Source organism: Anopheles merus, chromosome 2L, assembly GCF_017562075.2.
Source record: "Anopheles merus strain MAF chromosome 2L, AmerM5.1, whole genome shotgun sequence".
NCBI lineage: Eukaryota > Metazoa > Arthropoda > Insecta > Diptera > Culicidae > Anopheles > Anopheles merus.
Window position 1 is genome coordinate 22,196,903 of NC_054083.1, and position 27,997 is coordinate 22,224,899.

At 47.1% G+C, this 27,997-nt stretch overlaps 5 protein-coding genes across 5 annotated transcripts in view; 3 read left to right on the top strand and 2 right to left on the bottom strand.

Moving 5' to 3' along the window:
• The first annotated feature begins 1 nt into the window (after position 1).
• LOC121593773 (mitochondrial-processing peptidase subunit beta-like) lies at positions 2 to 1,672 on the top strand. Its single transcript, XM_041916440.1, has one exon. The coding sequence runs from the start codon at positions 135 to 137 to the stop codon at positions 1,551 to 1,553; it is 1,419 nt and encodes a 472-aa protein (XP_041772374.1). The 5' UTR covers positions 2 to 134; the 3' UTR covers positions 1,554 to 1,672.
• A 170-nt stretch (positions 1,673 to 1,842) lies between these two features.
• Positions 1,843 to 3,709, top strand: LOC121593775 (26S proteasome non-ATPase regulatory subunit 4). The gene is made up of 2 exons (XM_041916443.1): positions 1,843 to 2,002; positions 2,071 to 3,709. The coding sequence occupies exon 2, from the start codon at positions 2,167 to 2,169 to the stop codon at positions 3,409 to 3,411; it is 1,245 nt and encodes a 414-aa protein (XP_041772377.1). The 5' UTR covers positions 1,843 to 2,002; positions 2,071 to 2,166; the 3' UTR covers positions 3,412 to 3,709.
• A 78-nt stretch (positions 3,710 to 3,787) lies between these two features.
• Positions 3,788 to 5,786, bottom strand: LOC121593772 (microspherule protein 1). Its single transcript, XM_041916439.1, has 3 exons — positions 5,583 to 5,786; positions 4,125 to 5,502; positions 3,788 to 4,034 (listed from the first exon to the last, which is right to left on the bottom strand). The coding sequence occupies exons 1-3, from the start codon at positions 5,675 to 5,677 to the stop codon at positions 3,942 to 3,944; spliced, it is 1,566 nt and encodes a 521-aa protein (XP_041772373.1). The 5' UTR covers positions 5,678 to 5,786; the 3' UTR covers positions 3,788 to 3,941.
• Positions 5,787 to 9,049: 3,263 nt separating this feature from the next.
• LOC121593774 (probable trafficking protein particle complex subunit 13 homolog) lies at positions 9,050 to 10,871 on the top strand. The gene is made up of 4 exons (XM_041916441.1): positions 9,050 to 9,233; positions 9,311 to 9,698; positions 9,772 to 10,213; positions 10,291 to 10,871. Exons 1-4 carry the CDS (start codon positions 9,197 to 9,199, stop codon positions 10,711 to 10,713), a joined length of 1,290 nt encoding a protein of 429 aa, XP_041772375.1. The 5' UTR covers positions 9,050 to 9,196; the 3' UTR covers positions 10,714 to 10,871.
• The window catches only part of LOC121593776 (RING-box protein 2), a 34,866-nt gene continuing 17,632 nt past the window's right edge, over positions 10,764 to 27,997 (bottom strand). The window contains exon 2 of the mRNA XM_041916444.1: positions 10,764 to 11,198. Within this exon, the coding sequence (XP_041772378.1) occupies positions 11,017 to 11,198 (182 nt within the window). The 3' untranslated portion in view covers positions 10,764 to 11,016. The remainder of the gene's footprint in view (positions 11,199 to 27,997) is intronic.

A 27,997-nucleotide genomic window follows, 5' to 3' on the forward strand; every position in this document is an offset into this window, starting at 1 on the left:
TAAGAAAAATTTGGCAGCGAAGAAAAGTGCGAACAAGAAGAATTTTCGATAACACGAAAAGTTTGTCGTAACACCAGGTTTTCACCATCGCAGTGCAGAGTGCCCGGGCAAAAAGGGGGAAAAACGTAGCGTAAATGGCCTCGCTGTTGAAACTGTCCACGGCCGTGCGGCGCCAGACGCTGCTGGCCGGAAGCCGTGCTGGATCGTCGTACGCGGCCGCGTTCCGCTCCGCCCTCTCGAACGAGCCCGCAACCGAGGTAACCACACTGGACAGTGGGCTGCGCGTTGCGAGCGAATCCGTGCCGTCGCAGGTGGCCACGGTCGGGCTGTTCATCGATGCCGGGTCCCGGTACGAGGACAAGCACAGCAACGGTACGGCCAACTTCTTCGAACACCTAGCGTTTAAGGGAACGACCAAACGATCACAGTCCGTGCTGGAGCAGGAGGTGGAGAGCATGGGCGCACAGCTGGACGCGAGCACGGGCCGGGACCAGACCTCCTTCACCGCCCGCTGCCTGTCGAAGGACGTCCCGAAGCTGGTCGAAATTCTGGCCGACGTCGTGCAGAACCCCCGGCTGGACGATGCGGACGTGAAGCGCGCCCGCGAGGTTATCCTGGGCGAGATCGAACAGGTGGACGCGGGCAACCTGCGGGAGGTCGTGTTCGACCACCTGCACTCGACCGCGTTCCAGGGCACGTCGCTCAGCAACACCGTGTGGGGCCCGAGCAGCAACATCCGCTCGATCAAGGCGGACGACGTGCGCGGTTACGTCAACTCGCACTACAAGGCGCCGCGCATGGTGCTGGCCGCGGCCGGTGACGTGCGCCAGGCCGAGCTGGAGAAGCTGGCCGAGAAGCATCTCGGCAAGATCGAGTCGACGTTCGATGGCAAGGCGCCGCAGCTGTCGCCGGTCCGCTTCACCGGGTCGGAGATGCGTGTGCGCGACGACTCGCTGCCGCTGGCGTACGTCGCTGTGGCGGTGGAGGGATGCGGCGTGTCCGACTCGGATGCGATGGCGCTGTCGGTGGCCAGTGCGCTGATCGGCACGTGGGACCGCACGTTCGGCGGTGGCGTGAACAACGCGTCGAAGCTGGCCGTCGCCTCGGCCCACGACAAGCTGTGCCACAACTTCGAGTCGTTCAACCTGACGTACCGCGACACCGGCCTGTGGGGCATCTACTTCGAGTGCGATCCGCTGATGTGCGAGGACATGCTGTTCAACGTGCAGAACGAGTGGATGCGCCTCTGCACGATGGTGACCGACGGGGAGGTGGAGCGCGCCAAGCGCCAGCTCAAGACCCGCCTGTTGGCCCAGCTGGAGGGACCGCAGGCGATCTGCGAGGACATCGGGCGCCAGGTGCTGACGCTCGGCCGCCGCGAGCCACTGCACGACGTGGAGCGACGCATCGAGAACGTGACGGCGCAGAACGTGCGCGACGTCGCGATGCGATACATCTTCGACCGCTGCCCGGCCGTGGCCGCCGTTGGACCGGTCGAGAACCTGCCCGACTACATGCGCATCCGCTCGTCCATGTACTGGACTCGGCTGTAAAAACCCGGAAGGAAAAGTGGTGCATATGCGGTGGGAGCGCTTCTCTTTCAGCTAATGCGGTGCAGCACGGCGTTGGCATGTAGCAGTTCAATAAAATGTATGTGTTAATCGGTAAAAAAGGTCGTGGAAGCTTATTTTTGGGACCGAAGTAAAATGCATAAAATAGCAAAGGAAAATATAATCAGCAGCTGATGGCAGATCCTTGAAGATTTTCATCCGTCTCCCTTCGGAAACGTCGCTTCTGGATGCTTCGTGGTGCCCGCTGTCATTGCGGACGAGCTGTCAAACGGCGATCCAAAACGTCACTTCAGTCATTACGAAGCATTTTGCGTCCGTCCGGAATATTATTGCTATTTTTCGTCCGAACATTTTCGGTTGTGCTCGCGCAAAGCATTGTTTTCGTGCAATCTTGCACAAATAGCTGCTAAATTGTTCACTTCCAGCAAAAGGTAAGGTGAGACCCGGGAGGAACTTGCCATTTTTGGTACGATTCACATGAATTCTCGCCCTATCGCAGGGGGTATCTACACGACGACGCTGCCCAACAAAGCAACCGTGCAGGAAGCATAACGTAGTGTACCGCCGCCACCGCCAAACCACAAAGCACAGCAAGATGGTGCTGGAAAGTACGATGGTTTGCTTCGACAACAGCGATTACCAGCGCAACGGCGACTACTTCCCAACGCGGCTGAACGCCCAGAAGGACGGCGTGAATCTGGTCTGCCTGTCGAAGGTGCGCTCCAACCCGGAGAACAACGTCGGGCTGATGACGCTCTCGAACACAACGGAGGTGCTGGCCACGCTCACCAGCGACGTCGGCCGCATCCTGTCCAAGCTGCACCTGGTCAACCCGAACGGGAACATCAACCTGATGACGGGGCTGCGCATCGCCCATCTGGTGCTGAAGCACCGCCAGGGCAAGAACCACAAGATGCGCATCGTCGTGTTTGTCGGGTCGCCGGTCGAGCACGACGAGGGCGAGCTGGTGAAGCTGGCCAAGAAGCTGAAGAAGGAAAAGGTGAACGTGGACATCGTGAGCTTTGGCGACCATCAGAAGAACAACGACACGTTTACGGCGTTCATCAACGTGCTGAACGGCAAGGACGGTACCGGATCGCATCTGGTGTGCGTGCCGCGCGGGTCCGTCTTTTCCGAAGCGCTCATCTCGTCGCCCATCATCCAGGGTGAGGATGGTAGCGGTGGTGCCGGTCTCGGTGGAGCCGGGTTCGAGTTTGGCGTCGACCCGAACGAGGATCCCGAGCTGGCGCTGGCCCTACGCGTTTCCATGGAGGAGCAGCGGCTGCGGCAGGAGGAGGAACAGCGCCGGGCAACGGCGAACAGTGCGGCCGACGGTACTGCCGGAGCAGGGGCTGGGGCCGGCTCGGACAAGGAAGCTTCGGGAGCGGCGGCCGGCACCGGGGCCGGTGCTTCGGCGAGTGCCGGCGGGTCGGAACCGCACGCCGAGGAGGCGATGCTGGAGCGTGCGCTCGCCCTGTCGACCGGCGAGATCATGCCGACCGACGACTCGATGCCGGACTTTGCCAACATGACGGAGGAGGAGCAGATCGCGTTCGCGATGCAGATGTCGATGCAGGACGCCCAGGAGCCCATCTCGCAGCCGGCCAAGCGGCAGAAGCAGGAGAAGGACACACCGATGGAGGTCGATGTGGAGGACATCGAGATTGCGGGCGTGTCGCCCGAGTACTTGATGAGCGTGCTGGAGAACCTGCCGGGGGTGGATCCACAGTCCGAGGCGGTGCGCAATGCGGTCGGTTCGCTCAACAAGGATAGCAGCAGCAGCGGCAGCAAGAACAAGCCGGACAACAAGGACAGTAAGGATGAGGAGAGCAAAAAGTAGGCCGGTGTGCCCGATGACGTCCTACGTAATCACCCTCTCAGCAGCTGCATTCGTTCCGGTCCGGTGTGTGGTGGTCGTCGCTGTCCTTGGAGGGAGATGTGTGTCTGTGTGTGCGTGGACAGGGTGAAGTTAATTGATAAGATTGAACCACAATATAGTGTGTGTCTGCGAACTCACTCCCTTCCCTGCTATCCAAATCGCTTTGTAAAATCATGGTTACGGCCGCTACGAGGCCTACTCGATCATGTCATAGAAATACTACTGTACTGAGATAAAAACAGGAATGATCTAAAAACAAGACGGCCGTTGTTTCTTTGGTAACGTATCCCTCTGTCAAAATTCCTTTTCGGATCTGCTCAGTCAACACAAAGAAAGGTATTTTTCACATGATGTAGCATTTATTCGCGTTCGTACCTTGTAGCTACAGTGCAAAAAGATGTTGTAAGCAGCAGCATAGAATGTTTAAAGAAAAATAATAAGGATAAAATCTATGCCGTTTTGCCGCACAGCAACAGCATCAAAATTCCAGTTCAGTTGAGCGGAATGTTCATCTTGGCGCTCTCCTGCCGTACCGCGTTGATAAAGTCGTGGTTGATCAGGAAAACGAAGCGCAGGTTTGATATCTGTGTAACATAGAACGAGGCATTCAGGTAAGAGGTACAGGCATTACATTCAGCCCATCAACCGTTCCCCCCCCCCCCCTTCCCCCTTACCTCAATGACACAATTATCGTTGAGCCGCGTTTTGTGGCCGCAGAGCAGCGGCTTCCCATCGATGTACAGGGGCCGTTTGCCTTCGTTCGTGATGAAAAAATCCCCATTGCTGCGCAGCTTGATCGAGCCCTGCTTGCGCGACACCTTGCAGGCAGGTCCCTCGAGTGACAGGTCCACATCCACCATGCTGTCCTTGGTCGACCGGCCGAGCACAATCTCCTGCGAGCGCATCAAAAACCGCACCATGCGGCCCCGGATCGCGGCCAGCGTTTGCTGATCAAAGTCAGGCGAAAAGCCAATGCCCGTTATCGAATCGACCAGCACGCTCCACCGGGTTAGCTCGTTCTCCAGGTGCCGGATCTCCTTCTTGCTCTTCCGGTCGGCCAGCGCCAGCTCCGTCTCGAGCGACTCGTCCCGCGGCTCGGCCAGCTCGGAATCGTTCATCAGGTCTTCCGCATCGGAGAAGCTCAGTATGTTGTCGTTCTTCGGCAGCGACGGGACCGACTGGTCGGGCAGCAGCGAGTACTGCTTCATCAGCAGCCAGTGATTGAGCAAGCTTTTGGCGGTCCGCGAGTGGTAAAACACGGACGAGTTTTTGTTCAGCAGCTCCTGGAACGTGTCGAGCGTCGGCTGCTCGTTCGACTTGATCGTCCCGAGCAGCTCCTCCTCCGGCACGGAGAACAGCGCCTTGCTCTGGACGCTTTCCACCAGCTCAGGATGCATGTTGCGCATGGCGGACACGGCGATGCGCGAGATCGGCTCCTCGTACAGCAGCGAGCACCAGCGGATCTGCATCTCTTGTATGGTGAACTTGCAGCTAAACTTGGTCCCGCGGTGCACCGTGCGCAGATCGTTCGTCTGCAGGATGCCCGTAATGAGGGCCAGATCGTCCATCGGCTTCCAGCGGCCCAGATCTTTGGCGGCCACCTGCTGCGAAGCGCTCTTTTTCTTCGTGCGCTTCGTGTTTTTCAGCGCCCGCTTCTTATCGTTGACCGATGCGTTCGAGTTCAGCTGCTGCAGGATGCTGGTTACTGGATTGGGTATCGGTGGGGGTGGTAGTGTTACGGTAGTGGGTGTCGGCGGTGGAAGCGGTGTTGCGGGTGGAGCTACTGGCGGCAGAGCAGCAGGCGCGACGGATGGGACAGTTTGCATCGGTTCTGTGGTGGCCGTGGGAGAACCGATTGTGGTTGTGACGGGACCGGGTGATGCCACACCAGTCTGCCCCGGAGCAGTAGCAGCAGCGCCGAGTGGCGTCATCGATTGGGAGAGGGTGCGGGATCTTCCGGCTACCGCTTTCATCTGCTGGATCGGTGTGCTGCTCATGCTAAACTCGACTATTTCATCATCAAATCGCTTTCTTTTGATCGAACGAGAAGAGCTGAAAGGAGGAAAGTGCGTGCGTTGTTATTGTTGGAGTTCCGGCGAAGGGGACTGTCCCGCTGTCCAAGGAGAACTTACCTCCGGCGCTTCTGATCGTTTGCCAAATCGGCAGCACTTGTCGGGGTGGAACACTCCATCGGTGCTTCCGTGTTAATGGATGTGTTTGCATCCATTTTAACGCGTAATTAGTATGGAATGAGACAAACAATACTGGAGCGTCTCGGATAGAAAACAAAGCCAAACACAAAGTGGCGTTGTTTTTTTGCCTTTTCGCCGTTTGACGTTTCAGTCAGGAAAAGTGCTGAGTTCGTGCGGTTGGCTGTCAAAATCAATGTAGCCAGATTTTTTGGTTTTCGGTAGAAGCATCGAAAATGTACAGGCGGTCCCCGAGATACACGGTTAATGGGGACCGAAAACGGCAGCAAAATACCGCGTATCTCGAATTTTCGCCTATGTTGAATCTCGTGATTTCCAGCCAAAATATCACAAAATTTCATGCAATTTTGCACGTAGGGGGTGGTTTTCGCCACTAAATTAATTATCTGATATGTTTCTACTGAATTAATCCTTTTTAAATAGTATTTTACATTCGTTCAATACGGAAATTATTTGGTATTTCACAATGGATGTGTCAAATCAGTACAATTTGCTCAAAGAACTGTCAAATTTGGAAAACCGCGTATCTCCGAATCCGCGTATAATGGGGACCAAAAACGGCCGCAAAATACCGCGTATCTCGAATTTCCGCGAAAAGTCGAATCTCGTGATTTGCAGCCAAACTATCACTAATTTTCGTGCAATTTTGCAAGTAGGGGGTGGTTTTTGCCACCAAATCAATTATTTGATATGTTTTTACTGAATTGAACAATTTTAAACCTTTTTAAATAGTATTTTACATTCGTTCAATACGGAAATTATTTGGTATTTCACAATGGATGTGTCAAATCAGTACAATTTGCACAAAGAACTGTCAAATTTGGAAAACCGCGTATTTCCGAATCCGCGTATAAGAGGTACCGTGTATCTCGGGGACCGCCTGTAGCGGTATTTACCGTGGCATAAGGAAGCTGCTTACCCAAGCACCACAGATTAAGCTTAAACGACTGGAAAATAAAATATCCATATAAAAAAAAAACTAAAGCTCCATAGCTTCATTGGTTTGCTCAAAAGATGGCGTATTTCAACTCATCATTGTATTGCTGTCCTTTTCTTGCAATGTGTTTCGACAAGTTTCATCTAGTCATGATCTATATAGCCTTCTAACTTTCCGAGCAAAAATCTATATCAATGGTCGTGTGGTCAGATACGTGGGTATCAACACCAACAACCATTAATCAAATCCCACTTGCTTCAGTACTGGTGGTTTACATTGGAATTTAGTACTAAAGCAATCGTATCGCCGTTATAGTTCTAGCGATGGATAACTTCAATTCGAAACCATATAACAGTACAGAGGAAATGAGAAATTTCTCCTCCAAGTGAGTAAGCTCCACTGGTTGGGTATCCCAAAAACAGATGGCGCCACCAACTTTTTGCTATTTTTAGAATGCATGAGTCGTTTGACATCTGCTAAACGAAGTTTTTCTATATTCCGTTTAGGTTGAGAGCTTGAGTCGTTTAGAACCCGTTTAATGGTCGTTTAGTGGATTTGTGGCACTTGGGTAGGCGCTATTTAGAAGGACCCCCTGGAAGTTTGATGCTGTTTATCTACACATTTGAGGTTTGACAGATAGATGCCAGTCGGAAAATCGGAATTCGGCATGCTTAATTCCGATTTGCTCGAGAGTTGATTTTTACTGTCAATATCGATAGAGCGTATTGAATTTCTTGATAATGATGAATAAAAACAACAAAAATGAGAAACAACGAATGATTTTTTCGGATATCAGCCGGTCTCATGGTACAGTCGTCAACTCGTACGACTTAACAACATGCCCGTCATGGGTTCAAGCCCCAAATAGACCGTGCCCAAGTGCCACAAATCCACTAAACGACCACTAAACGGCTTCTAAACGACTCAAGTTCTTTACCTAAACGGAATATAGAAAGACTTCGTTTAGCAGACGCCAAACGACTCATGCATTCTAAAAATAGCAAAAAAGCTGGTGGCGCTATCTGTTGGTGGGATACCCCAACCAGTTGAGCTTCATCGCTTGGAGGAGAGCTTTCTCATTTCCTCTGTACTGTTGTATGGTTTCGCATTGAAGTTATGCATCGCTAGAACTAGAACGGCGATACGATTGTTTAAATACTAAACTCCAACGGAAACCACCAGCACTGAAGCAAGTGAGATTTGAGCAATGGTCATTGGTGTTGATACCCACGTATCTAACCACACGACCATTTATATAGATTTTTGCTCAGAAAGTTAGAAGGCTATATAGGTCATAATAAAATGCAACTTGTCGAAACACATTGCAAGAAAAGGATAGCAATATAATGATGAGTTGTAATACGCCATCTATTGATCAAACCAATGAAGCTGTGGAGCTTTCATTTTTTTTCTATGGATATTCAATTTTCCAGTCGTTTAAGCTTAATCTGTGGCGCTTGGGTGCCGCCATACGTAGGACTGACTATCCTGCTATGGGGGGAAATCAATTAGTCACTGAAAGCCAACCCCACAAGTGTGTTGGCAGGCCTTGACCGGCATCGGTTGTTGAGCCAAAGAAGAAGAAGAAGCCAGAAAAATCAATAAATTAAATAATAAATGTGAAAGGTGACAGAACAATTATCTTGCCTTATTACACGTAAAAGAGGTATTTTTGTGCCAAAGTCTAATTTTGACAGATGATTGCCAATCGAGAAATGACAGTATTTTCCTCCGTCTAATAAGGCCTTTATCTGTCAAATCCCACATATATTTCATCCGTAAAATCGAATCAGCATTGCCACGGCCCCTAGTTGTAACTGTTGATCTTCTGATTGCCATTGCTTTCCATATATTCATATAGAGCTTACTGCATTTAATCATTTGGGAAATGGTTATATGACTACTCGGTCAACATTATGAGAAAATCTGGGATTTTCGATAGAACAAATGACAAATCGGTAGTTTAGGGAAATGAAAGGTATATCAAAAATCGGTAGGAATTCAGGTTCCCCTAATATATACAGGATATCCCTAATATACGCCATACTCGATATACGCAATTTTCGGCAGTTTTGCGGCAGACGTCAAACGGGCAATGTTTACATTCTGTTGGCAAGATTTTCCCCTTATCTTCCCATCCTCGGAATTCATCCGTACCAGTAGATTGAATTTGGGGCAAAAAAACTAATCTAAATAATTCTAAATTTCACAGTTCTTTGAGCAAATTGTTTGACACAATTTTTCATCCCATTTTAAAAGATAAAAATTGTAATTATCCGCTGGTCATCAGGTCAAATATATAATTTAACTCCTAAAGCCTAGGACTTCCGGTGAAATTAAACTAAAATTTGCAATAATTTCACTGAAAATTGGCTTCGATCCACATTGATAGCGTATATCGGGAAATACCTGTACAGATAAATAGGTATTTCTGGTCACTCTGGTCAAAACGATCCAGCAGTTTTGCGGCAGACGTCAAACGGGCAATGTTTACATTCTGTTGGCAAGATTTTCCCCTTATCTTCCCATCCTCGGAATTCATCCGTACCAGTAGATTGAATTTGGGGCAAAAAAACTAATCTAAATAAATACAGAAAAAATGGTTGAACCGACGGAGCATCTGCTGGCCTTAAAAGGTAAGCCGTTTTCACTTCTATAATCGCCACCCTTTACTGCCTTCTTACCGTCCTACCGTGTGTGTGTTGTCTTCCAGTGATGCGCCTCACACGGCCCACCTTGATCAGCCCCCAGATACTGACGGCCGAACCGAAGGATGTACCGCAGTACTCGTTCCAGAAGATCCTACACAGCGATGCGACATCGGTGGCGGGCTGTGAGACGATTGCAGCCGGCCAGTTTATGCTGCTGCCGCAAAGCTTCGGCAACATCTATCTCGGCGAAACGTTCTCGAGCTACGTGTGCGTGCACAACTGTCGTGCCCATCCCGTCACGAACGTTTCGGTGAAGGCGGATTTGCAGTCCAACAATAGTCGCGTTAGTCTGCCGATTCACGCGGACAAGACGGGCCCAGTGACGCTGAACCCGGAGGAAACGCTCGATGACGTTATTCACCACGAGGTGAAGGAAATCGGAACGCACATGTAAGGGCGGCGAAGAGTGGGATCGTTTTTTTTCTTTTCCGCACTATTTCAATGTTGTTTCTTTCCATTCTAGCTTGGTTTGTGAAGTTTCGTACATGACGCCGGCCGGGCTGGAAACGTCCTTTCGCAAGTTTTTCAAATTCCAAGTCGTCAAACCACTGGACGTAAAGACCAAGTTCTACAACGCTGAAACGGACGACGTGTATCTGGAGGCACAGATACAGAACATTACCGTCGGGCCGATCTGTCTCGAGAAGGTCGAGCTGGAAAGCTCGGAACAGTACACGGTCGTGTCGTTGAACACACTCCCTTCCGGGGAGTCGGTGTTCTCGTCCAAAACGATGCTGCAGCCGCAGAACAGCTGCCAGTTTCTGTACTGCATTCGGCCCATACCGGAAATTGCACGCGACCCGAGCGCCCTGAAGGCGGCCAACAATATTGGCAAGCTGGACATTGTGTGGCGCTCGAATTTGGGAGAGCGTGGACGTTTGCAGACCAGCCAGCTGCAACGTTGTGTAAGTCGGAGGTCGAGAGGGGTTAGATATGAGTACAGTACAGTTCTGATTCCATTTTCCTTCATCCATCCACGCAGGCCCTGGAGTACAGTGACCTTCGGTTGAACGTGATCGAAGCGAACAGTACGGTACGGATCGGGGAAGGGTTCGACTTCCGCTGTCGGGTGACGAACACCAGCGAACGGTCGATGGATCTGCTGATGAGCCTCAACACGAAGGCCAAACCGGGCTGCGGGTACACTGGCGTGACGGAGTTTGCGCTCGGTCCGCTCGAACCGGGCCAGATGAAGGAGTTCCCGCTGACCGTCTGCCCGGTGCGGTTGGGGTTGATCGTGATTTCCGCGCTGCAGCTGACGGACGTGTTTACGAAGCGCAAGTACGAGTTTGACAACTTCCTGCAGGTGTTTGTGGTGGACGAGGACTATCGGGAGGATCGCTTCCAGCTGGACAAGTACGTCCGCTACAGTAGCGGCAGCAAAAACATTCCCCAAACCGTGTAAGCAAAGCCAGGCACCATCGCCAAGCGAATACAGTATAAACACAGCTCTATTTACTCCGACCGACGGCGCGTGGAAGTGTGTTAACTTTCGAATGGGTCGCAATGTCACTTATTTATTTAAAAAAAGAAAATCTAGACAACAGCATGCAACCAACGAGATTCTTATGACGTTTCTTTCTCTCCTTTCCACTTTAAATCTCCTATGAATGTTTTTGTCCGAAATGCTAAATAGAACACGTTTGCGTCCATGAATTGGTTGGATGGTTGGTTGATTGGTTGGCCCCGTTGCGCCACACCCTTGCGCTCACTTGCCCATGCGCTGGATGGACCACTCTTGCTGGCACAGCGGGCACCGATTGTTCTGCTTAATCCACAGCGACATGCAGCAGTGGTGAAAGGAATGGTTGCATTCGCCCCACACGACGACACAGTCTTGGCGGCCGAGCGTGTCCTTTTTGCTCTCCGCCTGGCAGCGTAGGCAAGCGTCTGGAAGGTGTGGGAAAGAGAAAAAAAAGGAAGGAAAACATGATAAATGTTTCTGAGGCAATGTACTGTTGTAGAGAGTTAGAAAGAGAAGTAAGTTTTCGTCGGAATAGATTACGGCTAGCTCCAAAGTTGTCTGGAATTGATTCCGGATAGTAGGTCCGGTATCAGTTTCTGGAATCGATTCCGGAATCGGTTCCGGCATTTGTTTTGTAATCGATTCAGGAATCGGAATCAGTTCCGGATTCGGAATAGGTTTCGGATTCGAAATCGGCTTCAGGATCGGAATTGGCTCGGAAATCAGAATCTGATTCGAAATCGGAATCGGTTTCAGCATTTCCATAAGAATAGGGGTTTGGATCCAATGATACTACGTATTGATAGCCGCAAAGAATCAAACTTTACCTGTAAACTATCCATTCTCATGGAGATTCCCGGAGTGGTTTCACTTCTGAAACTTCTTATTGCAATTCAAGAGCTGATTCTCATTCCAATTCCAATTATGGAATCAATTTTGATTCCGTTACCGGAGCAAATTGTGATTTCTAGGTCGATTCCGATTCCGCTGTCGATTCTGATTCCGGTGTCAACTCGGCTCCAGAAACGTCTCCGGAGTCACCTCTGGAATTGGAATCGGCTCCGGAATTGATTCCGAACACGGAATCGGATTCGGATAGGTCGGTTTTCGAGACCCCACCACTAGGTTTGAATAATTTATGTACTAAGCGATTTACGATCGATATTTAGCCCACGGTATTGTTTTATACAGTTTTATTGATTTTTTTTGTTCGCATATACTTTATTGAAAACGTAATTAGCCGTGGCCAGGTTTGCATTATAAATTAATTGAGTTTTAATTATTTAAGACAGCAATACAATAATTAAAAGTTCGTTCTCTAGATCGTTATCATTCAATGAATAGGAATTTCTTTAAAAAAGTTACTCTTTCAGTGACCATACATTTAAAAACAAAAAGAGCCTTGTTTTCTTACACACAGATCGATTGTCGATTGCTCCCTTCCCTTCTGCTTCGTGCATGAAAGCCACTATTCCCACACGGCAGGAAAAGAGAAACGGAATGACGCAAGTTTGGAGTGAAATTCAGCAATTTGTTTACACGATGCTCACAGCGGCCCATTTGACGAGGCATTTTGCTGTTTGCAGTAATAATGCTGATGATGAAACGAACCAGTCTGCAAAAAACAAGAAAACGCTCAAGAACAAGATCAAATCTTGGACCGCCTGAACCACCGCCCAAATGGATGGTGCAATTTACTGTCACATAATGCAATACTTATAACTAACAAACAAACATAATGAACGGGCGAATCCCAGCGAACCAACATTCATTCATTGACTCATTTCATTCATCGGAAGTGGCGATTGGTGGGCGGCGTTATTATTACGAGCGGATCGCCGAAACACTTGCAAGTCTGTCTCTCTGTGTGTGTGTTTGTATCTACGCTCAGTGCAGTGGCGCACAGTTTTGCATGACGCAAAAGCTTCACCACGTTTCGCAACTAATTAGCATCGGCGGTGGTGAATATGATGGGCGCTAAATTGGGTGCGTATGTTGTTGTGTGATTGTTTTACGATTAAAGGAAGAAAGGAAGAACACAACAGCGAAACAATCTGTTCCGATGACATTCCGATGCCGAAGCGAATAACTTCAAACTAGCGGAACTAACAGGAAGAGGCGCATGGCGTGAGTAAATAGAGGAACTTCCCAGGTGCGAGATCGTGACCGAGGTAAAATTCTACATCCTGCTGCAACACGATCATCAGTTCTTTGAAGAACAATTTCATCTATAATTACACGGTGCAGAGTTATTTCTCCAGGATGTGCCTTACAAGCAGAAAGCACGATGCATGATGGAACGATTCATTGAAGCTATATTTGAAGATTCAACTGTAATTCGAAGGGGGTGAATAGCAAAAATCAAGTATGATCAACACACAAAACAAATTTAAGTTTCGAACATTTATAGTATTTACAAAATAGTAAGTTAATGATTATCACATAAAACTAAACGGCAAACACGTGGTTATTGAGATCCTTTACCTGCTCTTTGAAGTGGCGCCATCTATTAGAAGATAGTAACACTACCATAATAAATTCCTTGACATTTCAAATAAGATTTTTTTTTAAATTTTATTAATGTAACAATCTTTGGAGATTTAATAAATGTAGAAATAAGGGTACTTAATTATATTTAAAACTTTTATGGCGCGGAATATATCCTTAAATAGCGCTAATGGGTGGGATAGCGAATCGATGCCTTGTGATTGGAATCTCGGCATCGCCTACCCCATATACAAGAAGGGAGACAGGTTGGGGTGCAACAACTACAGGGCTATAAAATATTCTCCCTGATCCTTCTGGATCGTCTTGTCCCTCACGTTGAAAAGATAGTTCGAAACTATCAAAGAAGATTCCGACACGAAAAATCAACCACTGATCAGATCTTCACCATGCGGCAGATCTTGGACAAGATGGCAGAATACAGACACGACACGTACCATCTCTTCATTGACTTCAAAGCTGCATATGATAGCTACTGGCAAAGGACTGCGCCAGGGGGACGGGCTTGCCTATCTCCTATTAAATATGGCGCTAAAGACATCATTGGACTGCGGCTCTCCTATGTAGCTGAAGCCTACCAAGGGATATAGCAGGCGGCAGAGAAATTCAGATTGCAGATAAACGAGGCAAAGACCAAACTGATGGTGACAACATCAGCGACCCTACCAATAACAAATCCAAACTTACGTGGGTGTGACGTACAGATATGTGAACTTACTTTTGGAGTTCGTCCCACAGTTCACCTATGTGGGTTCAAGGATCAGTTCCGACAAAGTCTTTATTCCGTCCACAAGGACAGAGGAGGCGTGGTAGGCCCAAATTGAGGTGGCAAGATGGCGCAAAGGCGTCCGCCATTAAGGCCGGGTTTGGCAGACAAAGACGTGACACCGTAAGTAGTTTCGCACACTCCTGAAACCCGGACACTCGGACACTGCAAGACCCCAAAGCGGTTGTAGCGCCGGATAAATAATTAAGTACTAATGGGATTATGAAACTAGTCAAATTGTACAGAACCGATCATTTTCATGAATATTCTGCAAAATCTTCTTTTCCTTTTTTTCTTTTAGTCTTTTTCTGTTCCGTTAAAGTTCCCTTTCCCCACTAAAACTACCATACAGCACTCAACAAAACCCGTGGTCCCACCCCAGCTGCTGCTTTTGCATGCAATGTATTGTAGTATTGCAAATTCTTTACGATTGCAGTTAGTATTTTTCTCGGCACGTCGACGAGCCGAGCCTCAATTGCCTCAATCATGGCGAACGGGGGCACGGCTCTCTACTCGAGTTGTTCGGTCGGGCCGATGCTCTGCTCGCATGCTGGACTGATCAAACCAATCATTGTCGAATCTAACACACACATACAAACACACGCGATCGAACGTGTGGCGCCACACACATGCTTTTTTCGCACCCAAAAGCGCTCCCCGACGTGCCCTCCAATTGACAGTGGAATGATTATCAATGTAACGACGTTCTGATCGATATCGATTGATAGAACTGCGTCATAACGACCAGTTGAGTAGTGAGAGTGCACACGCACAGAGCCTTCAGTTTTAAAAATACAAACACCCCAACGACATTGTCACGCTCATCAATACTCATCAAAAAATGATCGTCAAGTGTTTCGATTGCGGATCGGTGAACAGATATTTGGCGGCTGGTGGCGTCGGCCGATAGTTTAGTGAATCGTTTGGGTGAACTTTGAACGGCGCTATGGGGCGACCGTAGACGACCGTAAATCATTGCCAATCAATGAGTGTCCCACAAGGACAAGGTATTATTTATTAATGTTATGAAATACAGTGAGCTGGGAAGGCGTCAGTTGTGTTGTAGCTAAAAATCACAATCTCTTTCTGTAAGATGATATCACCTATTACGCATTGAGGACCAAACAGTTGTTCAAATAGTTCCTTTAATGGCGTCATACCTGTAAGAATTGTTTACATTTTTTGACAGGTAGGTAATACACACAAAAAAAAATCAAACAAGGACCAAACAAACAAAATATCACGATCTAAAGGTACGAAACAAGAAAAAAAAATCTCTTGCACTCTATTTTTACAACCCTGCGCTGCGCCGATTGTAGCTTCGAAAACAATCTCACGGCCAAATATTTCCGGGTCCAAAAACGCTTTGTCCATCCCCCCTATACATCTTTCCCCTTTTGCAGTTCCTTCCCCCTCACATAGTTGAAGGATTTTTTGCGCTTGTTTATATGTTGTTCCTTCTGGTTCAACGTTTAAAGAAATTACACACTTCATTTTACAACGGCCGGTACAACGGCTCCACTAAACCGGAAAGCAGTTATCCTTGACAGTAGGGTTCACAGTTCCGTTAAAAGCAGTGTAAAACGCACAAAAAACAAACAAACACATGTGATCCTGTTTTCAGTTTTTTTGTTTTGTTCTGGTGTTTGAAAATTGAAGAACGATTAAAAACAATCGAAATTTGAAACGAGTCAACGAACCTCACAATATTATTCATGGTCATCTGTGCGCGCAATCGATTTTTCCAACAGCAACAGTGAACCCAAATCGACCAGAAACTGAAACGCCAATAAAAGCCCAAGAGTCGCGCGCACATACGGGGGCCCGGCCCGTTCACGGATCATTCACCTGCAAAGTGCGCAAATCCCAAGTGCAATTACGATACGATCACTATGTTTGTATGTGTGCGTGTGTAAATGAAGACACAAACACACAGAGGTTAAAGTTGAAGAGCATTGAAAACAATTTAATTACCGATCATGATACGCGGTTTACGGTGATCCATATCGGCGTGCTGTTGGTCACTTCCTTCTACCCTGTAATGATCAACAGGCCGGCCCGCTAGCTTAGTACACGCTAATGCGCAAGCTAATTCGCACAAACAAAACCGCCAGCCCAACGGGAGGGGCGATCGCGAGCGCACGCGCACATTTATGCTAAAAGTTGTCGGCAAAAGATCAACGATTGATCATCGCGACGTGGACGAACTAGAGAAAAAAGTGGTTCAATTCGGTGATGCTGTGGGCGGTGAGGGTGGTTCGTCTGAGCGTGGGAAATCTTGGTGTAAATTTTCACAACACAACCTGTACCTGAAACGGCCACCGGAATGCGGCGGCGGCTCTGGATGCGAGAAGTCTCAAAATAGCCGTTCCGCGTGACAGCTTTCACACCAAACCATTGTTTTCTTCTTTTTCTTTGTTTGCAAGGATGTCGCCGAAAGGCGTCATAAAACCCTGCCAGCCTCCCTGCGAGCATAGAAGATTTAAAATAAATAATAAAGCAAACTTTTAAACACGTGTCACGTGTGCGCAGGCAAAACAGCGCGCGCACCCGCGCTGGCGCTCCAACGTCATCAACATGCTTGCTGACCCGCTTGCTTTGATTAGTGATGGGTAAATACAATTTTTTTCCGGAGTCGGATCGATCCGACTCCGGCACCCCTCGGAGTCGGACTCGGAGTTGCTCCGGACTGTTTAGCGGGGGGGGGGGGGGGGTGCATACGGGAAAACCCTCGGACTCATCAACTCCGAGTTCGGATCAGTCCGGATTACTCCGGATCACTCCGGATTACTCCGGATTACTCCGGATCACTCCGGATCACTCCGGATCCGGAATGACTGTCCATTATCGTTTAGACAATTCTTGATGAGCTCATTGACTTTGAAGTCGTACATCGAATATGTACGAAAACTGATCCGGACTGATCCGGACTGATCCGGACTGATCCGGACTGATCCGGAGTGATCCGGAGCGATCCGGAGTGATCCGGAGCGATCCGGAGTGATCCGGAGTAATCCGGAGTGATCCGGAGTGATCCGGAGTATTCCGGAGTAATCCGGACTGATCCGGAGTCGAATCCAGTTATGATCCGGAGCCGGAGTCATATTTTGCGCACCGGAGTCGGAGTTGATCCATGACTCCGCTCCGGATTACCCATCACTAGCTTTGATCACTCGCACTTCTTCGCTCTCTCCTCTCTCGCTCTCTTTCATTCTAGCACTTGTTATCGATTTGACAATCAATGTAACCACCGCCCGCAGGCAAGCAGGAAGGTACCGAGCGGCAACGATGGTCGATTCAATATGGCCATGGTCACGGCCATTGGCCGTTCGTCGCTGCGTCAATGGCAATGGTAGGCGGGTAGTGGTAGGTTCAGCATCCCGGCAGCTGCCGCACTAATACACAACACCGATGATGATAACGCGATTTGCACTAACATCCCGACACACTTCTAGAGGCGACACACCTCCAAAGTGAAACACGCTCACGAACACCAGCCGCTGTGTGTTTGCGCATGCTGCCGTGTGTACTTGAAAGCTAAAGGGCGGTATTAGATTGGTGGTGGTGTTGGTGCGAGAGGTATTTTCCACTTTTCATTTACGGTTTTCCAGGTGCTTGGTGCGGTAGGTGTGGCGGTAGAAACTGGTTTGTACGCACGCGGACAGGAAGGTCAAACGCGCCGTCGTCCACTATTAATAGTTTTCGATGATAGCGATCTCTGAATAGAGCATGTAGGGAGGATGGGTGGGTTTCGAGCAAAAAGGCAAAGAAAAATTGCACACCAAAATATGCGACGCCGAAAAGTGTCACCACTAAAACAAATAAAAAAACAAAATGGAAAGGAATTTACTCAGCTTAGAGAAGATGTCTTCGCCGAGAATTATATAATATTAAATCCCGTGCCAATCCTGTCGGCTGTCAGGGGTGGCGGCCTGGGAAAAGAGGCGAATGTTTGTTTGTTACTTTATTTACAACCTTTCGGTTTCACGTTTTAAGCAATGAATGGGTCGGTTGGCTGATGTGTGGATAATATTTTTAGGATTCTGCTGCGACACGTTTTATGGGATGTTTTTTTGTTTTTCTTTGCAAAAAACGGAAACCATGTGCGTCGTGAATACTTCTAAAATTATAACTTTCACCTTCAAAAAATACTTTCAGACGTTTATTACTGGTTTTGCACGACCGGCCGGCCGTAATTGTTGCGCCGTTACACATTGTCACTGATGGATTTGTTAGATCACACCAAATGGCTTTCAAGAATGGACATTAAATGGTGGCGAATGGCGTTTAGCCATTTCACCTGACAGACACAACCATGACAGTATTGTCCTTTTGTTCTTTTGATTTGATCTTTTTGATTTACCTATATAGTTGTTTTCAGTTTGATTTTCAGTTTAATTTACAAACGAAGTACAATTTTTCACATCTGTTTGCTCCGACGAAATTACTATCCGGTCTTATTAATCCTTTTCAGTATTGCCTTTGCATTTATACTTATCTTTAATATAGGTTAATCTGTAGTTTTTATCAAATTGCGCGTACTTGTATCTACTGTTACACCCAAATATGAACTTTTTTTTTCTTTTTCATTAGATTTTATTTATTCAATTGCTATCAATTCAAGCAAACCTTGCCCTGTCTAGTCTCCCATTTTGGGATTTTTCTCATTTGTTTACGATCTGCTGCGATCGTCACCGTAAAACAAACACAGACCTTCTCTGGCATACGTACGCTAATCGTCGCGCTGCCTAGAAATTATTCACTTCTCGCGAATTTGCCACCATTCCACTCCCGATCTCTCCCTTACCTTCCTATATTCTCTCCACTTCCCAATAAAAGCCGAAGGCCATTCAATGTGAAATGAATGTCATCTTGGTGTCATTCTTTTACGAAAGGACCGTCCAACATGACACACCCTTCAAACCCACCCCAAAAGCGCGATATATTTTTGATTTGCATTCATATGTACACACAGGGGTGAGAGGGTGCCGGAGTAGAAACAAACAGCAACAAAAAACGGATGAAAAAAAAGAAACACAATCTTCTTGTAGAAGCAGTTTATCAAATTTCACCACCACAAACGAACCGAAGCCAGGGTATGGGGAACAACATGCCAAAATGTGGAAACACAAAAAAGCAACAACTACAGGCCAAATAGCTCCGGTTGAGTGCGTGTGTGTGGTTCTTCGATTCAGCTCATTTGACCCGCAGGCCACCGAGAGAGAAAAAAAACTGTTTGCATGCAAAGAAAAAATAATAAAATGCCCCAGCAGCAAACGGTACACTAATGCATTGGCGGAGATGAAAGTAACGTGACGCAATATACAAAAGAGCCATACACACAGTCGATGGACGGTGGAGCCGGACAACTAATTTTGCCAATCAACTGAATCGAAGTCGCCTGCCAAACCCATCCTTCAATTATTGCCATTTCACTAAGCGTGCGTGACACATTCCACGCGCAACTCCATGCGCAGCCGGTTGCACTGTTGCGTGTGCCGCGAAGCACGTAGCGGATTTTGCTCCTTTTTTTCTGCGCGAATCTTTAACGAAACATTAATTAACAAATACATGCTATAAATGGGGAAACCATGTTGCTGTTTGTTTGGAGACTTTCGGGGTCAATTAACTTAATTTCAGCTCTTTAAATGGTCTTACAGCTAATTTTTAATATCTAAATACATGCTTCTTACCGCAAGGCTTGTTTGTGTTGTAAAACATGAGCATTCGATACGAAACATGATTTGCAGAATAGTGAAACAAAAAATCAGTCTAATCAAATACAATAGTTTGTTCTGGAAAGTGCTTTGGCAGAGCGTTACGATCGATGCGTCCCAATAACGACGCAAAACCAATGCCAATTAATTCCATCCAGATTGATCGATTTTAATTGCTTTAACCTTGACTACACTTCGAGATTCGTTTCGATCAATTGCAAAAACGGCAGCAAAAAAAAAAAAAAAAACACTCAGCACGCACATGATGCTCGATCGATCTCGATCGGGCAGTAATCGAATATCCCTCGTGCAATATCAATTACGTTTGAGGCGTCGTCGTTTAATTTTTTGGAACACACTTTCGCATATTGTTCAACAATTCTTCAACTTTTCCTAGCTGAAAACTTCCTCCCTCGCACGTCATCAATAGGTGATTGACGTCATAAGGATACTGACGGCAAAATAGCGTCTACATGCTACTACTGCCAACGCCACCATTCTCGTGCGCCACAATTGACAGCTAGCTGTCAAATCAATTGAAGCATGCCGCACACTACCAAAATGTGTAATCTCTCTCTATCTTTCGCTCTCTCTCTCTCGGTTTCTTGCTACGATCGAGGAAGCGGTTTATTCGCTTCATCGATTCGAGCTTAAACTTAACATTGACACGATAACCGACGTGCGATCGGTTTGACTCGTGCACCAACGGGCTCTGGTTTCGCCGTCGATATGCAATGAATTGATTACCATTCATTAGTGAATCGCTACCAAATTGCTGTCGCCGTTGGTTGGTACCAAGTTGCTGGGGGCTCGTTAGCTTTGTGAAATAGTATTTAAAATTATAATAAAAAAAACTACTTCTCCTTAAAATTAGTTTGACGACTGTAATAAAACATTGCTCCGCTCCGCACGATCACCGATCAAACTCACACTCTCCAGATTAGAAATACGGATGAATCAACATTGTGTACACTTTTTTACTTATTTCACCACATGCCGCATATCTTGCTTGGTTGGCTCGGTTGGTCGGAGTGACTTGTCGCGACCTTGTCACGGTCTGAGCATGAATCAGCGTGTACTTCGGTCATACCAACACCTACACATATGTTTATTTTACCGATTGGAAGACCGCACAAAGATTTTACTTTTTTTTGGGGAAGCAGGCGACTGAGGACCAAAATACATTCACCCTGCTTACACGCGCGCCCCTCTGCACGTAAGACGTCAGGGAGAGCTGAAATGATCATGTGAGATGAACAGTGACGTACAGATTTCCGAAAAGCGGAGAGTGTTGAATGCAAATGAGATGAGCATTAAACGCCGCAACACAAACAAAATCGTCATTCGTGTCCCCGCGTTAAACAACACAACACTTGTATTCCTTCCCCCAGTGGGTCGTCGATTCTTATCGTATACAATTTTTTCCGCTGACACACACCCCGAAGAATGACTTTTGGTTTTGTTTTGTTTTTTTTCGGGCTTATACCGTGACATTCCAAACATTCAATTTTTGCGCGTCAAGTAACCAAGCAACTGAGAAGGCACAGTCATGACGGCCAGCTAACGGGAGGCCTGGCTTTGATGGATAAGATTTTAATCTGTGTAATAACAGAGCGGTAATGCCGCCGCAGATTAACCAGGGTCATATCGGTTAAGGTCCAACATTGGATCAGATAAATGCCAAAGTATGTTTGGATAAGTCACTCGCTTTTATCGCAACATTATATGTAGTTGTGCAGAATTGGTACAAAACTGACATTTTATTCGTCTATAATCTATTTTACATCATCTCAATCAAATGATTTTAATATCCATTCGTAACACTACCACATTCCATGCTTTATCTCGTCTGGATGGGAGAAAGCTTAATCGATTGAATAATCTACATTAATGCGATTTAAATCATCAAGCTAGGCGCCCGGTGTTTTATGAATAATGTACTCTTAATAGCCGACCAGTTGACGTTCCGCCAGACGGCAAGTTCCGAAACAAATTATGGCGTAGGAATAATTCAAACCCACTCACTCAACGATAGACACTGCGCACGTGCCACACGTCAAGCGCCGTCTGCTACTGCCACTGGACGACGACATGCAATAAAGCAATTTTACATGTTGGAAGTAGTTTAATGACTACAATTTAAACTAATATTTTAATTTTATTCTAGAGATACAGTCAGATGCAGGCTGTCACAAAATGGCACGGGAAAGGCACGAATGCAGTACTACCGCTGTGTTGGTGTCATCGGCCAGAGACACACCCCCCAAAAAACACACACACCACACGAGCTGGGGGTACGTGCAAGCGTTCAAGCAGCCAAAATACAATCACCCTTTTGCCGTTGCTGTTCGGCCGACTGCAGCAAATTTGACATTGCGCAAAGTCAGTTTAATTAATTACATCACCCCGCCGACGCGTACTTTGAGCTTCGGGTAAGAGAAGCATTGGCTTGGGAGGGACACAGAGAAAGCAAAGTTCAGCAGCACATTTAGGAAGCGTAAGAGGACGCCGCCTCCTTGTGCGGGGATTTTGGCAAGGCTGTTAGTGTAACGCTTTAGTGTAACGGTTGTAACGGATAACGAGATGAGCACGAAATGTCCTAAGGAAAAAAATCACGAGAGCTATGCGCATAAAGGGTTTAAAGATAATTTACTGGACACATGTATATAGTAAATAAATTGAAAATAAATAAATAAATAAATCACTCAATCAATAATAACTGACTAGACTTCTCTGGGGTTTTAAACGCATCTCATAATGCAATAATTTAACCTTATACACAACCTAATTTAACCTGTCAACAATATCAATGAGGAACCTATGTTCGACGATCAATTAACAATGTTAAAATGGGAGTTTACGCATGCAGCTTAGGATGTTGATTTGTCTAGGAGAAACCTGAATTGTCGTTTCTACTTTGTCTTCCAATGCTCATTGGGCTACTTGTTTGTAGAATGCACTTCCCCGCAAAAGGATGACAACGGGTTGCAAAAATTTTCCACTACTGTCAATCTCTATCGAATCGGATGATTAACCTGTTCTTCGGAAACGGCATCCAATTCAATCACCTCTACCTTCCGCTTGCCCATCTCGTACGGAATGGCAGCTGGAAATAAGCACGTGCACAGCGCACCGAAGGGAACTGGACGCCACCGACCGACCGAAAGATCCTGCGGCGATGCTGCACCGTAGTGCGACAAAGTGGGACGGCACAGATATTACGTCAAAAGTGAGCCGAAGCATATAATCTAGCTTAATGATAATCAGTGGATCGAAGAGCGACTCTAGGACAGGATGCGGACTCAAGCTAAAAGCGCACTATAAATAGGCACTGCGCTCAAATTGCATATTTTATTGTGCGTCTTACAGATCCAGAAGTGAAATTCCAGCCCCTGGGACAGGGACTGGGATGTATGGGGTGGCAACTCGAACCTCTCCGCATTCCACCATTGTTGCTGGTAATGTAAATCAGGCAGATTTCTGTCTAGACCGCGATCAGCGCTTCGTGTACAATGGCGTGCATTGCGAGACGTGCTAGCGATAGTGATCGCGTTCGATGCATGTGCAGCTCTTGTGCGCCACTCGCAGTCTCGTGCTGACACCGTGGGCTTTGGCTAGAACGGTGCGCGGACCGGTCGTTCCCGCTCGGAAGTGATCGTGTGATCGTTTCGTTCGGCTGCGCGTGAAGGTCGAAGAGCGACTCTAAAACCCTTCCAAATTAACTTTTTCCGCACTTCCAAGCTCGGTGCACTCAATGTACGTTTTGTTGTTGACGATACACCAGGGCTTTGGCGGGCAAGTGTATATAAATCGGAACACTTTACACTTGCGCGCTTCACCTATCCGAAAACCGGTAAACGAAGTGGAAGAGAACCACTACCCTATGTAAAACAAAAATTGGGGCGCGGTGGGGTTGTCACACGACCTTGAATTTAGAAAGTAAAACACGCACCAAAGCAACAAGGGTTTGTGATACAACTACATGAAAAGAACATATAGGTGATACGACGAAGGTGTCTTCGTTGATCAATTAAGACATTCAGGAGTTCAACGAATCCTGTAAAGGATGTAAAAGAAATAAAAGAAACTACTGAGGATTAATCATGATGATGATGAGTCCTGCCTTTTACCCCGACAATAGATTGAGAGGAACAAATTTATTACTAGCACATTAAATTGATTATGGAGAATCAGGAAACAGATTCCAAGAGTTTTGCAAAATTTCAGAAATATGCAATAAAAACAGCAAATTCATTATTAAATGATCATAGTTTTAACTATTTTGTTTTGAAGTTCAAAATATCCAGAGATGATCTGCTGCACACGAGAAGGTCAATCAATCGCCTAAATTGCACAACTTTATTTGTGTGTGACTGTGTCATTAATTAGTTCTAACTAAGGTTGCATCTTACGCCTCGGGTTCGTCACCAAACTGTATTTCTAGTGCGTAGTTTTTTTGTCACGTTTGATGTCAGCCTACGTGAACCCGAGAAGCATGGTGTCAATGAAATTGATCGCATCAAAAATCGCCAACTTAGATTGCAAAAAATGACAGCGAAAGGGCTGAGAAAATGAGCGTCCAACAACACACAACACAGCGGCGCAAATTCGCCAATCAACGATCTGCGAAGGTTAAGTGTTTTATTTACCAACAAGATGATTCGCCTTATTTGATCTTACCATCCCGCCCTCCATTGCTGATGATGATTGACGGTATTGGGGTGGCTGTACAAACTTTGGTAATTTGTGTTTTGGCACTTCCCCACTTTTTGTTGTTATTCCCATGCATCAATTAGCATGTTTTCTAGCAATTCACTGCGAAACAGGTGCTGCTGTTTGTTGTTTAGCACAACAAAACATAACAAGACGTTTAAGAATGTTTTGGACTATTCTACTATTTAACTAGCCATTAATTCGGCATCAAAACCGTGCACGATTTCGTTCGAAAAAAACATTCATCAAAACACCTTGCCTAACCTTGACACCGAACTGTGCCTGGAAGGGAGTGAGAAATCTGCAGTACCATGACCTAAGCGACGAACCTACCTCGTCTACTCTTACACCTCATTCACTTCGCTTTGGTTTAACCTTGACGTCACTTCTCCAAAGAGAGCTCCCGCAGATCACTTCCACCCTCTACACCCGGAACATGAAATCAAGTTCCCAATCAAGTGTGTCCCAAAGTAACCGGTTTTTTTAGTTTGTTTGCGCGCGCGTCTACACTTTATCTTGGGTGCTCTTTTCACTCGTGACTGTTAGACACTTTACCTCCATATCCTGTTTGTTCGAGGGTTTCTTCCTCTTTTCCTCGTCACGTTTACAAGTACCCGAAAAAAACGACACCGCTCACAGGTGGCTTTATCTAAAAAAAACAACATCTACTACCACTACAACCACCCCCAGCAGCGATCGCGAACGATATCGTGTGGAGTGAAGTCAGATATGAGTTTTGAATATGAACTTGGAATGATGACATACGGCGCGAATATTACGTCGCCTTCCGACGTCAACAGCTGGGGAAACACAAACACCAGTCGGATGTGTGTCACACACCTTTCTTCATATACCCACGGTCATGTTGCTGTAGTGAGATACGCTGGGGGAAACGATATAGGCAAAGAATGCGCTTTAGGGCTGATTTTTTTTGCTTCCAACCAATATCGTAATACCATCAGCAACTGTCGTCAGCAATGATTCGTCAAGTGGACAAACAAACCCACACCGTCACTGCAGGACTTCGGTATCATGCTTCGATATCCATCCTGCCCCCCCACCCGATCGGAAGGAAACGAAACACGCAAGGGCACGGAAATATCGACATGCCAGTTATCGTGTGACTAACTCCAATGTTAAGTCAACAACATTTCGCAATCGATACTGCTGCCGGCGTTTGTTACCAGGTCGTGCCCATTTGTCGGTAGGGACTTTGGGACCTGTCTGGTTTTTTTTGGAGTTACGTTACTAAAACTCCCCCAAAGTTAGCTCCAATTTGACACTTCTGAGGTAAGATGTACAAATTCTTCCGACACGTGTTACATCACGCCCGATCGTGAGAGCCGAACTGCATAACCTAATATTGCAAGTTGATCTGTTTTGTTTTTACTGTGGACTCGTGCGAAGCATGCATTCCAACATTGAACTGATGACTAGGGGGAGGTGATGAGTGCGTGCGGGTCAAAGTCGTCAACCGACGTGCTCAGCAACATTTGCAACGTGGGATATCTCCGACAGACAGTGGACTATAGGGGGGCCTGAGACTGGCTGGAACTCGAGGTAGACGGTTACAGCAACGGTGCTGCAGGGGGGGGGGGGGGTATGGCGAGTAAAAAAGCCGTTCATTCGACGAACCGTGCGCGAGGGCTCGTCCACTATGGGGGCTCGTCTCTGGATACCCTTGAAGTACACACACACGCACGGAAATCATGTTTCGCTACGCAGAATGCTTCACGTCCGACCTGAGGTGTCTATGAGTGTGTGTGTGTGTCTGCCCACCGCAAGCTCGGTAAGCTCCAACACACCTGTTGGAAGGGGGGAAAGGTGTTTGCAATAGGTGAGTTCCCTCTATATAGATATATTTACACACACACACACATAAACATCGAGTTCCCTCGATTGTGCGCAAACGCTCGTGGTGTTTGGATGTCGCTGGTGCCCCAAAGCTGCTGAACCAATACCAAGTGTCTATGTGGAAGTTGTTGGTTGCTGCGTAGCGTAGAGAAGGTATTGGCGAACAGTGCACACGTTACACCGTGTGTCTCAGTCTGCTATGGATCTTCCATATGAGAGGTGCCACTGGATCGTATTTGACACAGCGTTTGAGTTGTAACTTAACATTACTTATGCTGTATGATGTTACGGGACGCAACCTAACACACAACGACCCAAGCCCGACCCCATTCTTGAGATGTCAAGTCAAGTGAAACACATAAATAATAATCTAAATTGTAGCTTCTAGAAGCTGTAATTCACGATCAACCTTGTCATGATCTCTTCCGCTTGGAGCGTGTGAGCACGAGGCGCGTGCACTAACAGTTCGTGCGCGTTCACACTCACTTCCTGTTCTGTTTCTTTTGCACACATATCATCTGTAGTAGTAAGGATTTGCAGCCATCGTCGTCACCTGTGTAGTACCCTTTGTTTTACGTTTGTTGTCTTAGCGATAGAGAGCGAGGACCGCTTCTAGCAGAGTCTTTGGTGGCTGTGTGTACTCCACAGAAAGAGCAGCGCTTAATCTTCACGCCACCCTCCATGGTGGGTTCAAGTTCGGCTGGAGGACACTGTAGGGCCCTCGATTCAATTGACACGTGAACGTAGAGTTGGGTAACTTATCTCGGTCTCGGTATCTAGAATAAACCCGGAATGGACGAACTTATCCGGGCGCAGGACAGAGGACCAATTATCGTTACAACCTATTTACACGCCTGTTGAAAAGCACTAGATCACAGATAACAGGGTATTTGGAGACGAAACGGGAATAAGCTGTATACCGCGTGCACGAATCGGTATTGACATGACAGGCGGTGGTCGATTTATTGCCAATAATCGCTATCTGTAGCCGTATGGCGTACGCCCGCTCACGGTCGCCCTATACCCGTTGGCTTTGGGGAATCGTATCAGGTCCGCGCGATCCAAGATAGGTCGTCTTAGCGAGCAAGCGAATATGTTGGCGAAGGTTGCTCTGTTGTAGTTACGTTCGTTTGAATCGTCATTGCGGCTTATTTTTTGGGATTGATACATTTTCCGCATCACCTGAACGAACGGGGTCCATAAACCTGAAACGAGGAACCTTAGCCTGATGCTCTTCATTCATCGAGCGCGTGTGAGAGTTCGTTTGCTGGTGGTTTGATGAATAATACAAGCACGCGGCATTCGGATGGTTGGAATGACATCGTTATCGCAACGCAGAAATCAGAAGAATTCGGTCGGTAACCCTTTGACAGACATAATAACTACACTAAGCAGCAACATATACCGCTGTCCAAATGTGCAGCGTTCTCACGTGAGAGATGTATTTCGTTTCGTCATGTCTCCACACTCACACACGGCTAAAAATGTCAGCGATCTTCGCCTACTTTTTGACTAACGTCCCAAGGGCCGAAAATAGAAGCAGTGATCACAGAATACAGTCGATCGTCTACATACTGAAAGTGAAGTGAAGAAAACCCATCTCCACAGTACATTTCTTACTCAAGATCACTAACCACGGAGAGAAAAAGATAGAGAGGAAAAGGGCGAG